At 42.7% G+C, this 14,087-nt stretch overlaps 1 protein-coding gene across 5 annotated transcripts; it reads left to right on the forward strand.

Moving 5' to 3' along the window:
* The first annotated feature begins 2,531 nt into the window (after positions 1-2,531).
* HIKESHI (heat shock protein nuclear import factor hikeshi) lies at positions 2,532-13,816 on the forward strand. 5 transcript variants are annotated; one of them, XM_052812131.1, is made up of 6 exons: positions 2,545-2,660; positions 3,010-3,118; positions 3,374-3,611; positions 8,937-9,088; positions 11,614-11,732; positions 13,583-13,816. In XM_052812131.1, the coding sequence occupies exons 3-6, from the start codon at positions 3,461-3,463 to the stop codon at positions 13,635-13,637; spliced, it is 477 nt and encodes a 158-aa protein (XP_052668091.1). In that variant the 5' UTR covers positions 2,545-2,660; positions 3,010-3,118; positions 3,374-3,460; the 3' UTR covers positions 13,638-13,816. The 5 variants fall into 5 exon arrangements, with proteins under 5 accessions (XP_052668090.1, XP_052668091.1, XP_052668094.1 ...); XM_052812132.1 differs by having other exon boundaries at positions 2,557-2,656; XM_052812133.1 differs by lacking the exon at positions 2,545-2,660 and adding an exon at positions 2,780-2,923.
* The last annotated feature ends 271 nt before the right edge of the window (positions 13,817-14,087 follow it).

Consider the following 14,087-nt stretch of genomic DNA (forward strand, 5'->3'; position numbering starts at 1 on the left):
AAAGGCATTACTACTATATAGGGCCATTCAGACTCATCCCTGCACATAGGTGTTTCTGTTCATGGGCTCCAGGCAGAGCATCAAATCCTCCTGGAAAGGCTGACCTTGTGCAATCATTAAAGAGATGTGGGAATGCCAGCAGAGTCAGTTACCTCTCTGCGTAGCCTAAGGAGCTTGGAGATCAGCTTAGGGCTTTGGATACCTGATCTCTGACCCTTCTGTTTATGCATTAGTGTTCTTGTGCTAGGCTCCTTCTGGAATGTATGAACCTATTTCATAGCCTTCATCCAGGAGGAGCTAATACTTCAGCTGCCATTTTCATGGTGACTTTCCTACTGGTGTCAAAATGAAGTCAGGAGACATTACTTAGATATAGTAACCACTGGTTTCACCAATTCCAATTGATTCCCCACTTCAGTTTAACCATACGCTGCTTAGTTTTCAGTGCTTAGCCAATGCATTTATTAATTGGAAAGCGTACCAAGGACGTCTTCTTGCTGCCTGGATTTTCTGACTGTAAGGGTAATGAATGACTACTTGAAGAAATTTCAACTAGTATTCTTCCAAGCAGGACATGTTCAAAATATTTTCTGATCAAGGAGAGATGCATTTGCTATTTCTGGGATTTCCTCATTAACTCTGCATATTCTAAAGTGTAAAATCAAACTGAACCTAATGCTTATATAAAGGTTTCCCTTTATTTCTCAAAGCTAAGGGAAGGATATGGGATAGAGGTGGGATACTTTTACCTTTTAAATGGAAGTTCATGTCAAAGTTGATGAAAAATTGCTTTCAAGACGTTTGAAGCTGCTTTAGCCTCCTTCAGTTAAATCAAATTTGGTAAGGTCTAGCTTTAAAACTTGTGTGGTAAATGGAATCAGCAGCAATGTATGCTGAAACTGCCCCGTGGAAATCCCCTGTTTTCAGTTGCTTATTTCTTTAACTAGACATTAGCACTTTGGAGGAAAAAGAAGCATTGTGGTATCTGTTGTATTGTAGTTGTTTGTGGCACGTCTTTCAAAAATACCTAAAACTGGGAGGTGGGAAATAAAGATTGGGATTTGGGATTTAGGGAATTGTGTGAGAAATGCTGCCAGGAAAAAATACAGGCAGCAGGAAGGCAGTGGAACAAATGAGATTCCCAAGATGGAGACTGAAAGGGATGGCAGGAAGACAGAGGCTAAAAGGGATAAGAAAGGGATAGCCATGAGTAACCGAGAAAGATGAGGAGCCCAGGAAGGGTCCTGGAAGCAGACTCTGGATGGACAAAGCAGCTGGAAGTGGTTGTGGACAGAGGTTAACAAGACACTGCAGGGTGACAGTCTTAGGAAAACAGGGGAGGACCGGACAGACAAACTGAAAGTGCGCCGAGACTTCTCAGGACAGCAGGGGGGTCTGCAGGGGGAACCTGGGACAGAGGCAGAAGAGGGGACTGAGCCCAAGGGGAGCGAGCAGATGTTTCCACCCACTAGAAGGTTCTTCCTTTTAATCTGGCACAGAGCACACGCTCTGACGCTTATCACCTCTTAGCTGCGCAAATGCCTGTGAAACGCCAAAGCAGGTTTCTAGTCACCTTCCACTGCCACATGGCATTGAAGTTTTAAAGTCTCCTGTTGCTGTCATGACCTTTCCCCAGTTTTGCAAAAGTTGGAAGACGTTGAGAGGCACTGGCAGGCAGAACGGGATGATGGCATAGCAAAGACTGTCTTTGCGTTTGCCCCTGGAAAACTAGGCTTGTTTGCGCCTCTGCGTTCACAGGTGAGGTTAACCAGGCCATCGGGCTATCTCGCAGGCGCCTGTGGAAGGTTTGGTGTCTCCTCGGAAATCTCGCCGGTGGAAGCTGCTACTGAAGTCAGGAGGGTTGTGCTGCGGGCACCAAGTGCAGTCTGATGGTCGGTGCTCTGAAATGGCACCGAAGATCAGTTTGCAGAGTAAGGAAACACGGTGCGTGCTCTTCTCCTTCGGTGTGAACCTCCAGCACCTGAGCGGCGTCTGCGAGGACAAACTTGAGTTTCTTGGTAATGCACCGTCATATCCTGTTACAGCAGCTCTCTCTCTCGAGATACTTGGTGTGTGACAGCGCGTTTAATCAGGCGGTTTTCCTGATTAACTTTTCCATTCTTTCTCTTTTATTTTTGAATGCAGATTGTATTTGCTCCCCATTGCTTTGGCCAGTTTTGTCTGGCTTTAAACACTTCGGATCTAGGCCTTTTGCTTCCGTAGCAAGACTGACTTTAATTTCTAGGTACGGAAGATGCCAAATTGCCTCTGCTCTTCCGTACTCGGAGAAAACGGGTCACGTTTTAACCCCGACAAGAGAGGGACGGTCGTCAGCCTTGGCGGCGTGACGCGCTCTCCGCCTTCCCCACCCGTCACGTTCCCGGGGCGCAGTGACGCGAACTACATCTCCCGTCATGCCCCGCTCCGCCCCGCGCAGCGCGCCTCGCCGCGCGTTGCACCACGGGAGTTGTAGTCCTCTCGCACCTCTCCCTCCCCGCCCGGCCGCGCTCCGGAAGTGACTCGGCGGCTGCGGGCTGAAGGGCGGGGGGGGGCGTGTTGGCTTCCGGGAGACGGCGCTCATGGAGGCTGCGGCGCAGGGAAGCGTCTGAGGGGGTTCGGCGGCCGCCGCCATGTTCGGCTGCCTGGTGGCGGGCAGGCTGGTGAGCGCTGCCCGGGCCGCGGCCCTCGACCCGCCGGGGGCCCCGGGTGGAGCTGCCGCAGGGCCGCCCCGCGGGACTCGCCTTTGCCCTCAGCTGGGCTCTGGTCCCCAGAGGCGGCTGCGTTGTAGAGCCTCGCTGCCGGGAGGCCGTTGCCGTGCCCTCTGTTAACGGAGAGGTTTGGGCTGCTCGGAGACGAGCTGCGAGCTTAAAAGACGCTTTCTAAGGCTAGATCGTGCGTTGGCTGCAAGGATGTGGCGTCTCGGGTAAAGAGGAGGGTATCTTTTGCTCTGGCGTTTAGCCATCCTTCCGCTGCCTGTCTCAAGGTCTATTGTATTTCCTATGTGAACAGGTTTCCATCATCCTGGGGTTGTGCCAGCCAGGTGGTCAACAGGCACTGCTTGTAGACTTGGCAACCTCTTCTGCACCCTATTTTCCTCCTACACACATGGGGAGTGAAGGTATTCTGCTCCTGTAGTCCTGGGTGGGATATCGGTTTGGTGCAGGTAGAACGAGACTGTTGTGCCTTTTTAGTAACATTTTTTGCAGTTGTTCTTCTACTGTGTTTGACTTTTATCTGGCTGTTTGCTGTTTAGGTTCGTATGTTCCTCACTTCTTGTTATGTTCCACTTTAGGTGTATTTCTGTAAAAGGAAATTCACAGTTACGTTCAAAGATGAAAAACAATAATACTAATAAAGGTTCTGTTCTCTTTAGGTACAAGCAGTGCCCCAACAAGTGGCTGAAGATAAATTTGTATTTGATTTACCGGACTATGAAAATATCAACCATGTAGTGGTCTTCATGCTGGGAACTATACCATTTCCAGAAGGAATGGGAGGATCTGTCTATTTTTGTTATCCGGACCAGAGTGGGATGGCAGTGTGGCAGCTGCTAGGGTTTGTCACTAATGAGAAGCCAAGTGCCATCTTCAAAATTTCTGGTCTAAAATCTGGTAAGACTGGTAAAACGTAGCGGTCAGTGAAACAGATGTGTTCCTGCATGCATAAGGGGATAAATGTTTGAGGGTGGTTTGAACAAAAGACTACTTGAAAAGGCAGACCACCATGTGTTTTCAGATTGTCCCGAGCAGACGTGGTACTAGAAGCAGTCTGTCAGCTTCATGGAAGTCTGTATGTTAACGTTCCTACTGAAATTTTTCACTCATCTTCTCTTGTACGAGGTGTTGATCTGGAAATTCCTTTGAGCAGGCTTGGCATGTGTTCCAGTGCTTCTGCATAGAGAACCTGAGGAAGAATGACCCTGTAACTTCCCTAGCATGGTTTTTAGGCGTTTGTCTAGACATGCCTGCAGTGTTTTCCTTCAGCTTCCACTGTTAAGCTGTTGGATTCTTTGTAGCACAGAGGCAGGTTTTGCGACGAGTAAAGTCTGACGCAGTGATTTCGGACAGCTAGCCGCTTCCCTTTCAGGTGCGGTTGCACTATATAATTGTCCAGTAGAGGGGGTCGTCATGGGAAAGCAGCTTTCCAGATGTTTTAGTATTTTTGAAATAGACCTGAGTCAGAGAATTGTGACTCATGTGGGAGCCAGAGAATGCTGGTGCTACCTGAAGTAGGTGTGGGTATGTCTTCCTAAATATACGGGAGTTTTGCCATGCGTATTATAAAAATGATGAAGCACCCCAATGGTAGACCTTTGTCTTATTAAAGGGACAGATATGTCAGTCAAGCAGCTTAAACTGTTATGGTGATAAAGTAATACACACCTTTTATAGGCTTCAGTGTAGTCTACAGCCTTAGCTTGAATCTATTTAGGTAATCGTTGAGGTTGCTGTGATAAAATGTATTAATTCATAACATGGCATGCTTGCTTTTGAATCCATCCTGGATGGCAGTGTGACATGAGATAAGGGCTCTCAAGGTGCAGAGCAAAATGAATTCTGATCATATATGTTCCTCTAAAATTTGGGCTTTCTTCAGAAGAGAGAACAGCCGCAGGAAGGGTTGGCGGGGGGGGGCGTGCTTTTGTATATTCCAAAGTTGTGTTGTTAGTGAAACAGTAAAGTGTATCGTCGGTTCTTTTGCCATATGTTTCTTATGCTTGAAAGACTTACCATATTATATATGCTTTCAGACAGCTTTGTAGGAAAACACATTTTCAGATGCTTTTTGCATGATTAGCCATAATACCCACGTAAGGGCTGCTCTCAAGGAAGAATTCTGTGACATGTGCTGTGCTTGATCTGAACAACAGAGACCTCCACAGGTACCAGATATTGTTGTCTATAGCTTATCTCTGACTGTAGAGTCAGTATAAGCTACACAGCCTTAGTGTCCCTGTCCATAAACAATTCTTTGGTGGAGAAGACAATAAGGCTGTAGAAAGGGGACACCAGCGAGGGATTACAGAGAGCTGGAATAGTTGAGAGACATTACTGACTGTTGAAATCTGTGTTTTGGGTTTAATCCCTTGTTGAGAGGAACAAATTTGTGTCCCTGTTTGTCAGCTCCCTGCGAAGCTGTGGTCGTAGCAGAGTTTCTTGCTGTGTGATGAGGAGGACCAGCATGTTTCTTATGTGGACATGAGTGGCCAGCTGGAGTGTCATAATGTTTTATTACACAGACTTTGGGAAAGGTTAAATGTATCATTTGTAACTTTTATGTTTATGGTGTATGACGTGCCCTGGAACTGTACAGGTTTTGTGTTGCGTATAACTTGCCCACGTTGCACATTGTTGTAAGGACTGGTTGGCTGTTAAATACAGTATCTGGGGATGTGGTATTAGACTTCTGGACTATGAAGGTCAAGTAAAATGGCGTTGCCCCAGGTTTTTTGTTTGTTTCTCTCCTCCTTCCTGTCCCATGCTCACTTGGGAAAGCCGATGCAGGTGAACACTGCAGTGTTTCCAAGTGGGATACCAGAAGGTTGTCTCAATAGGTGAACTAAAGGGGAAATTGCTTTTGTGGAATACAGTCCTTGTGAAAGTCATTTGTGGAGTAGCTACTAAATTATGGACCTGGACACTTTTTCCTTGACTACAGGTGCTATTTAAACTCAGGTAACCTTCTTTGAATAAGAGTTTTCCAGATTAGGTCTTGAAGGTGTCTCACAGGCACCTGGTCATAGTACCCTCAAAAAGATTCCTTTAGAGCTCCTTTATAATCAGGAAAAGTTTGTTGAATTGTATTTCTTAGTAGTCTCGGTACAAACTTAATATATCTAAAAGCAAGCTTTTCTGTTGTTCTCCTTGCTAACTTTTAACTGTTCTTAAAAGCTATGCTGTGAGGCTAGAAATATAAGTGCTTGTGTAGTTTGTGGGGTTTTTGTGTTTGGTGGTGGTGGTGGTTGTTGTTGTTGTTGTTGTTGTTGTTTTGACCCCTTGATTTAGTGAGGGAAGTCTTGCATCTGCTGATATTGATTGTAAGTCTAGCAGTCAAACGCCTGAAGTGTTCAGCATTATTACATGTTTCTTTTTTAGAATTAACTATCATGTAAGATGGTGTCTGGCTTTGCAATAAGCATTAAATTTGAGTTGGTTTTTTTTTTTTCTCTTCAGATGCAATCTGCATGCTTGCTGGAAATAAGACTACAACATCACCACCCCCAATCCCACCCCCACCTCCCCCCCCCAAATTGGTAGTTAGATTTCATGCTAAAAGCTGAATAATGTGTGTTTGTGAGGTTTTGGGGTTTTCTGGTCATTTCCCCATTCCCCAGTGGGATGACAGTCAATGTGTATTCTTTCAATCTCTTACTGTTCCCATTTCTGGATTTTTCATTACAGGTGAAATGTTTAACAGCCTGTAGTCAAGGCAGAATAGAATATTTCTGGCTTTAACAAAGATGAGTGGCTTCTTTAGTGCCAAGAGGAATAAAGTAGCAATATACCTTTGTGAACGAGGCTGTGTTGATCTCTTGAAATTGTGCAATTTCTGCACTTGTGTAATAAGCTACAGCTGTAATCACATGTTGTAGTAAGATCCCTTGATGCCTGTTGGAGCCACACTAGTAGTATTCATTCATTAAGGTCACTGGCATTCCTAATGGAATTGCTGTGAGCTTTATTACTCAACAGAAGGAATTGTGGTCAGGTCTCATGGTATGACCAAAGAGTTCAAGGTTTTTGCATAAAGAAGGGGCTCAAAAATACTCCTTGCCTTGAAATTGTAAGGTTTTTTATTTCTCACTTATGCCTGAAAGTGTGGTAGAAATAGAAAACAAACCTTGGGCTGGGATTTTGCACCCTTACTGGGAGTACGTTGACAAGTGGGATAAAAGTTACAGGATAGCCTTTTCTGTTACAGACTTTTTCTGCTGTGCTGCTTGCAATGATGTATGTGATGCTGTTTTCCACTTAAAATATACCCTCTAATACAATGTCTGCATTTGAGGCATACACATGGGTAAGGTTTTTGACATGGTTGGGCTGAAAGGTAATAAGGGCTCACTATCTTGATTCAAGGGTTCAATGAAAGGGTGGAAAAAATATTTTTCTGATTGCAGTTGCTCTGGTATGACATAGTACATTATGACATGGGACTCTATGGGAGTGTAGGGTCTGAATGTGAAAGCCTGGGCTTGTATTTCAGTACCGATTAGCATACTGTGTTCTCTGTGTTTGTAAGATTTGGAGAGTTAATTGTAGGAGCCAAGGACTGAAAATGTGGAGTGTAATTCAGTTGGTCTAAAGATGGCAGGGGATGCTTTTCTCTCACCCTTTTACACAGACATCTCTCAAAGAGAGTGGTTCCATGGGAGTGCATGCAAAGTGACAGAAGGGATGTATTTTATTACTGAGATCATGAGTGTCTTTCTAAAGTAGTGATATATTCTGACGGAGCCTGTTGCTTGAGGATGTTCTATTTTTATTGTAAATGTCAGCTTCTCGGGTGAAGACATTACAAGATGTAAAACTTCTAGCAGCTCTATTGCTATTGGGTTTTTTACTAATGAAATTGTGTGATATTTGGTTTCTAATAGCTTTTCCCTTTCTTTCTTAATACTTTAATAAATTTTACCTTTATCAATCAAGCGTCTATCTACAGTAAAGGTTGAGATCATACAGCAGTGACATTTCTCAGAAGAGCTCCTAAATAGCACTTCAGAATAGAATATTTCTGATTTTAACAAAGCTGAGTGGCTTCTTTAGCGCCAAGAGGAATAATTCACACGGTCAAGTTTCTGAGATCTTCAGTCTTAAGCCTGAGTTAAACTTCTCAAACTTGTGCTGTTTTTGCTGGCTGAGTTTTTGACCATGGAACTAAGTCAAATGGTGCTTTAGACTTTAGTTAGACTTTCTTGCAGCTCAGTATGGTGTCGACTGCTCTGTAGGACAGCTCTTGATTAGCTTTGGTTTCTCCTACTAGTAAGGGGCTAGAGTGCTACTGAAACATTACTTCTGTGTTAAGAGGGTACTTGTCTATTGTGTTCACTCAAAGTTAGGTGGAGTATTAGTATTTGTTTACTAATAGCATTGTGGTCCTCTAGATCTTTTTCCTGTATTTTCCTTTACAGTTGCTGACAAAGAGGAGTGCATTATTTAAGTGACTCTAGGTGTCTGTCATTGTTTGCAGAGACCATAGCTGAAGCTGGGAGTGAAAGTACTGGTTAATACTCAGCTGAGAAAGGTCAGAAGTGATGGCAGAGGGCTGGGATGATGCCTGTATGAGTGGTATGCAATTTGGGACTGTTTTTCTGCCCAATTCATTTTTTTTCTTTGTGGCTCCTGCAAAGTCAGGTGCCTTTCTGTTCCATGGCTGTTTCTTTGACCTTTGCTGCTGTTGGTGGCTTTGAGCAATTCAGATGAGACCTGGGGCTGCCCAGCCCTCCACAGGGATAGCTTTGAGTCAGAGTGATCTTGAAGTAATGTTCTGTTTTTCAGCACACAAACAGGTTCACAAGCGCCTGGTTCGAATGAGTGAATCAATTCTGCAGCAGTGCTTCATGTTTCCTGTTTATCTGCAGTTGTTACAATGTGAATTAAAGTCGTGGTTCCTATAGAGGAAGGTTCTGCTGTCTTTTACTCACAGATCATATTCCCTGTTGAATCTGTTTACTTCTTAGGGAGCTTTAAAATTGTTTTTCCTTTTTTTTAGAAACTTCCTTGATCTGCTGTGTTTTTTAAATGTACTGTTTCATCTGTTGTGCTTGTGTGTACTTGTGTCTGTGCTTGGACTGTGATTTTTCTGTGTGTCTGAGATAGGGAGAGCTCTCTGGTGGGAGTTGAGGAATACCTTGTACAGAAGAAGCACAGTAATTTAAGTAACACAGTCTTTACATGTGTGCCAAATCTAAAGTGTGCTGTTTGTGGTGCTTTCAGGGAAGGGAAGTCAACATCCCTTTGGTGCCATGAACCTCCCTCAGACGCCAACGGTGGCCCAGATTGGAATCTCAGTGGAACTGCTGGAGAACCTGGCCCAGCAGACTCCTGTTGCGAGTGCTGCTGTGTCATCAGTAGATTCATTCACAGAGGTAGCGTGGACATCCTGTTTTCAGAAATTCTCTGTACTACTAAAGTCTTAAGAATTAAGCCTCTGAAGAACTAATTAAAAAAAAAGCTGCTATGGGTGGGGCTATAGGATTGTAACCAACATAATAGTTGTCATATCATTTGGCTGGATGCCTTGCTATTTTGAAATGACTTTTTCTTACACTGGAAAACTATGACTCCTGTAAAGGATTGGATTTTGCATGCTCAGTGGAATCAGGTCAATAGACTCACTTGTGTTGATGTCACTCTACTGTAAAAATATTTATGATGCTTCCTTATAGGAGCAGCTATGACTGAATGCATGTAAGAGACAGTGGATCTTTGGTGATTTGTAGGTGCTGGAACTCCAGTGCACAGACTTACAGGGATGGTCAAAAATGACTCAAAAGTCAAGGCAGACATGGGCACGGGTGCAGATAGATATGCAGGGGTACCACTGACCCTTGAGAAATCCTTCTGATGTAGTTTTGCCAAACTACAGAATAATGCCCCCTCCCACAGAAGGATGTATTTGTTTTTTTTCCAGTTCTTTCCTTGTGGACCAGGCCTTGGGCTGCAACACTTGCCATTTTTTACCCAGCCTGTCTGTTAGTTTGAACCTCTGGAAATCCTCAGCCAGCACTGGCAGTCAGTTGGCCATTTAACAGCAGTTCAAGGCAAGCTAGGTCTGCATGGCAGGTCTTGATTTCCTTATCACTGATGGCTCTGGCATTATCTTTTAACATTTCAGCAGTTGGTGAGGCTTTTCTTGAGGCTTTTTTTTTTTCTTGCTCGCTTTCCTTACAGACGCTTGCTGAGGTAGATTGGTAATTGAACAGTAATCCTGATAATGTACCTGATGTCCTTTGGCAGTTTGTACACATAATAGCTCCAAATAGGTAAGGTCTCTTGGAGAAAGTTATCATGACTAGGAGTTGACCAACAGCTATTTTTGTATAGTACGGTTAATTGAGCTTTTCTGGAGTTGTTAGGGGAAATGACATCTAAATAATATTTCTGACTCCACCAATTTTTATAATAGCAGTAGTTAAGTCATGAGGTAATAATGTGCCGCTTGAGGTCATTTGCAGGGTGGCTGGTGGATTTTTCTGGCAATAGTATTTAAAGAAGAAAACCACCTCATGATTGCACAACATTTTTACAAATGTTATTTCCAGTTAGGTGGATTTTTCTATTAAAAAGGAGTAGCTTCTTAACTGAAATTGTATATTGCTTTCAAGGGATGCAGCTGAGCCAAAGGTTGAATTAATAGTTACTCCTGTAGAGAAAACGTATAAAGTCGTAGTTGAAAAAAACCTTTGAGGGAGTAGATAGCAGAGGAAGGGGATATGACTGGGAGCATGTTTGTGAATGCTAAATGGCTTTTATTTAATACTTGACATCATCTCTTTGGAAATGTTACATTATAGCAATGAAAGTATTTTTTTTAAAGGCAAAATCATCTGTTGCTGCTCTAAGTTAAGGGGTTGCTCTCCCACTACATTTTTAGTAAGTTTTATGGAGCTTTATGGTTGTGTGTATTTTTTTTTTTTATACATATATTACAAAAAAGTTGTATGGAAAAAAGTGGGACAAAACCACAGAGCTTTGTATGTGAGTGAGATGAGACTGAGGGTAGGCTCCTGGGTTCTAGGACATCAGTTCTTCCAATCCTTATGTCAGAGCAGGTGGAGGGAAGCACAAGAGTGTGCATATATTGCACCAGGTTGTGTTTTCCTTCATCATTTCACTGTCTATGAAAATAGTTTGTTCTCCCACCAAAACAATGCATACTTTTTTAAAAATAAAAATAGCAGAAAGAGGGAGGTACGATAGGCTTAGGTATTTGTAGACTGGCTGGGAATGTCCTATAGCTTCATCCTCTGCACACAGGGCTTGCTACTTCTTGGCTTCTCTTTAACTCTTCTACTTCCTTATTTCTACAGTTTAGGAGTTTCCTATGCATCTTTTTCATGTTTTCCCCAGCAAGATCTTGTGGCAGAGGGTGCCAGGGTAGCAGCTGTTCTGTGGTGAAAACTAAAGGAAATTTCCCTGTCACTGGAGTCGTGACGAGTTGTAACGAGGCAGACTGCAGACTTTTCAGCTGGTTTAACAACTAGCGTTTTGCTATGAGCTGGAATGGCAGCTTTGACCTGGTCTACAGTTCTTCTGATGGTTTAATTTGGAGGAGAGGGACAGCTCTTGTCACTTCATCACTTTGTCACAAAAAGAAAATGTTCTTCCCAAAGCTGTTTATCCAATTGGATGAAATTGGGCAGGGAGAGGGCAAGCGAAGATTCTGAAAATGATTTCTGGATGCTGGATGGATCTGAGGGCAAGACCAAGAGTTTTGATCGATTTAAAATGGACATCTCTGGACCTACTATATCCACTTCCCCATTGTGTTTTAGATGATAATGCTAATTTTACTTCATGTAGGAGTTGTATATCTGTTAAACTTTTGCACAAAAATTCAAATTGAAAAAATAACTTCCTTAAAATGTCTTTTTTTTTTTTTTTATTTCAGTTCACTCAGAAGATGTTGGATAACTTCTATAACTTTGCTTCCTCGTTTGCTGTTACTCAGGCACAGATGACCCCAAATCCTTCTGAAGCTTTTATTCCTGCAAATGTAGTTCTGAAATGGTAATGGCAATGATCTCTAGTAACAAGTGTTCTTTTTTCTAGGCGTTAAACCAGCTGATTTCTAAGTATTGAACTACTGTCATGCTCTTCAGTGAGATGATGCAAAAATGTTTAGAAGTGTTTGTTGTTGTTTATCTCAAGTATAGAGAGGGTCTATTTGCTGTCTTTATTTGTCAGCATTTTCATATCAGCTTTTTATTAGAAAAGTGCTATAGAGCATATGAAATTTTTTTGCTTCTAGAAATGCCACCCTTGACATATGTGGATTTGCACTATGTTGCTGATTATGCAAATGCTCTGGAGTCAGGGGAAGACAGAACACGCTGATACTCGTCAATTTGTGCTTACTTGTTATGCTTGGTCTCTTCTTAGACATAGTTCCAGCAGTTGCTTAAGAATGTGGGAGAGGTGGAGAAATCATGTTCCTAGTTGAACTGGTTCTGTCACCAAGACCCTTAAGCACAAATACAAAAGTCTCTGAGAGTTGTTTTCCAGGGACTGGTTTAAGATATAACTGTCTATGGGGATAGCCTGTGTCGTCTGGAGATAAATTGTGAACTGCAGGCAGTCCTTTAAGATGTCTGAAAAATAATTCCCTACAGTTTATCAGTTTAGCCCTTTTTAACCTCTACAGTATTAACCTAAACCCTTTTCAAAACAGTATTTTTGGCTCTCTGAATACAGTTTTATCGTTAGCACAGATCTCATGAATATGCAGGCAGTTAACGTAAGCAATATATTTTTGGGGGGAGTGTAACTTGATGCAGATCTCTTCTATTTAGAAGGTAACTCTATGCATGCCATGAACATGTGTGGGTAAGGTTTCTGAGGGAAACCAAAGGGAAGACGGGCTAAAGAAGCAGGGCAATGGCTGGTCATTGCCTGGATGATGCTGAATTTGCTTGTTTGTGGTTTGCTTGTTTCTGTGAGTATGGAAAGTGAAATTAGGACAGCATGTGTGCATACGTGATTCCATTATGTGGTAGAGAATTAGTTTTCCTCATTAGATTTTACTAAAACATTACTGTATATAAAATATGTGGAAGTTAGAATTATTTGGTGAGGGTGGAAGAATAATGGGGACTACTCTGTCTCAAGGTTTCTATTAGAACTACAAGGCAAATCGATGCATAGCCTTGAGTGCAGAATTGCCTGCAGTCCCCTCTGCCTTACCTGTGAGCAGGTTACACATCGCCTGCTAGGAAGCGATTCTGGATCGGAGGCTGTGGTCTCTGTGCAAGCCTGCTCGAGTCTGTCAGGCTTGCCTAGCTCACATCCACTGTCCCGTGAACTGAAGTGCTAAGCTGGCTCTGTGCATCCTAGATGGAGCAGCACCGAAGGGGTAGTACAGGGACAGCTGAACTGGATTCAGAAGCAGTGGTGTCACCTTGGTTTTCCCAGTATTACAGTGTATCCTGAATGGCATGAGACTTTCTTGGTCTGGTTTTGCTGGGGTTTCTTCTGTGAGATACGTGGCCTGATTACTAGGATGATGGGCAGCCTCAGACTCACACTTCCACCTGCCTGAACTTTGATTTCCTAGCCCAAAAAATGTTATGCACAAAATAGCCACTTTTAATTCACTTACAATTTTACTAAGCTTGAATGAGCATCCTCTGGGATACCACTTTAATGAAATACATATTGTTGTTGAAACACACAAGTGTCACTGTGAACATTCTCGATATGGAATCAAAAAGGAGGACTTTGGATTTACTCCCTGGTGTGGAGTGGATGTAATTTATCGTGTTCTCTGCATAGACTGAATTATTTGTATCATTTTTGAAGCCATTTTATTTGCAGCAACTTTTGGGTTTTAATTGTTTGGTTTGGTTTTTTTTTTCCCCTAGGTATGAGAACTTCCAGAGACGTCTGACACAGAACCCTCTCTTCTGGAAAACATAAGCTTAAATTGTGTCATTTGAAGTGCTTTCTAAACAGTGTGACCTGAAAGACGCAGCGAGTAACTCCACTGAAGAATTTGAGGGCAGAAAAAAAAACCAAAACGATTAGTCTGAATAGACAAACTTGTAACTTTTGTATTACTCTTGAAAATTATTTAAAATTAAAATCCGTGAAAACTACTTGCCTACGCATTGGGGTTTTTTAATTGAAGTACTTGGCTGCAACAAGAAATCAGTGTTCCATGTGCATGCATAGAAATATCCTTTTGAAACTGCACTTAAAGTGGAAGAAATTACAAGATGAAAAATGGCAGCACTGTTTCATACTTGTGTGATGTTTCGGGGTGTTTAGTTGTAGACAAAATAAATGTAGTTTTTCTTTCTTTACCTCATTCTGAAGGGTGATTGGGTGACTGAGAATATGCTGGTGGTTTTCCTGCTGGTACTTACA

The sequence above is a fragment of the Harpia harpyja genome, chromosome 17 (assembly GCF_026419915.1).
Source record: "Harpia harpyja isolate bHarHar1 chromosome 17, bHarHar1 primary haplotype, whole genome shotgun sequence".
In the NCBI taxonomy this organism is placed as follows: Eukaryota; Metazoa; Chordata; class Aves; order Accipitriformes; family Accipitridae; genus Harpia; species Harpia harpyja.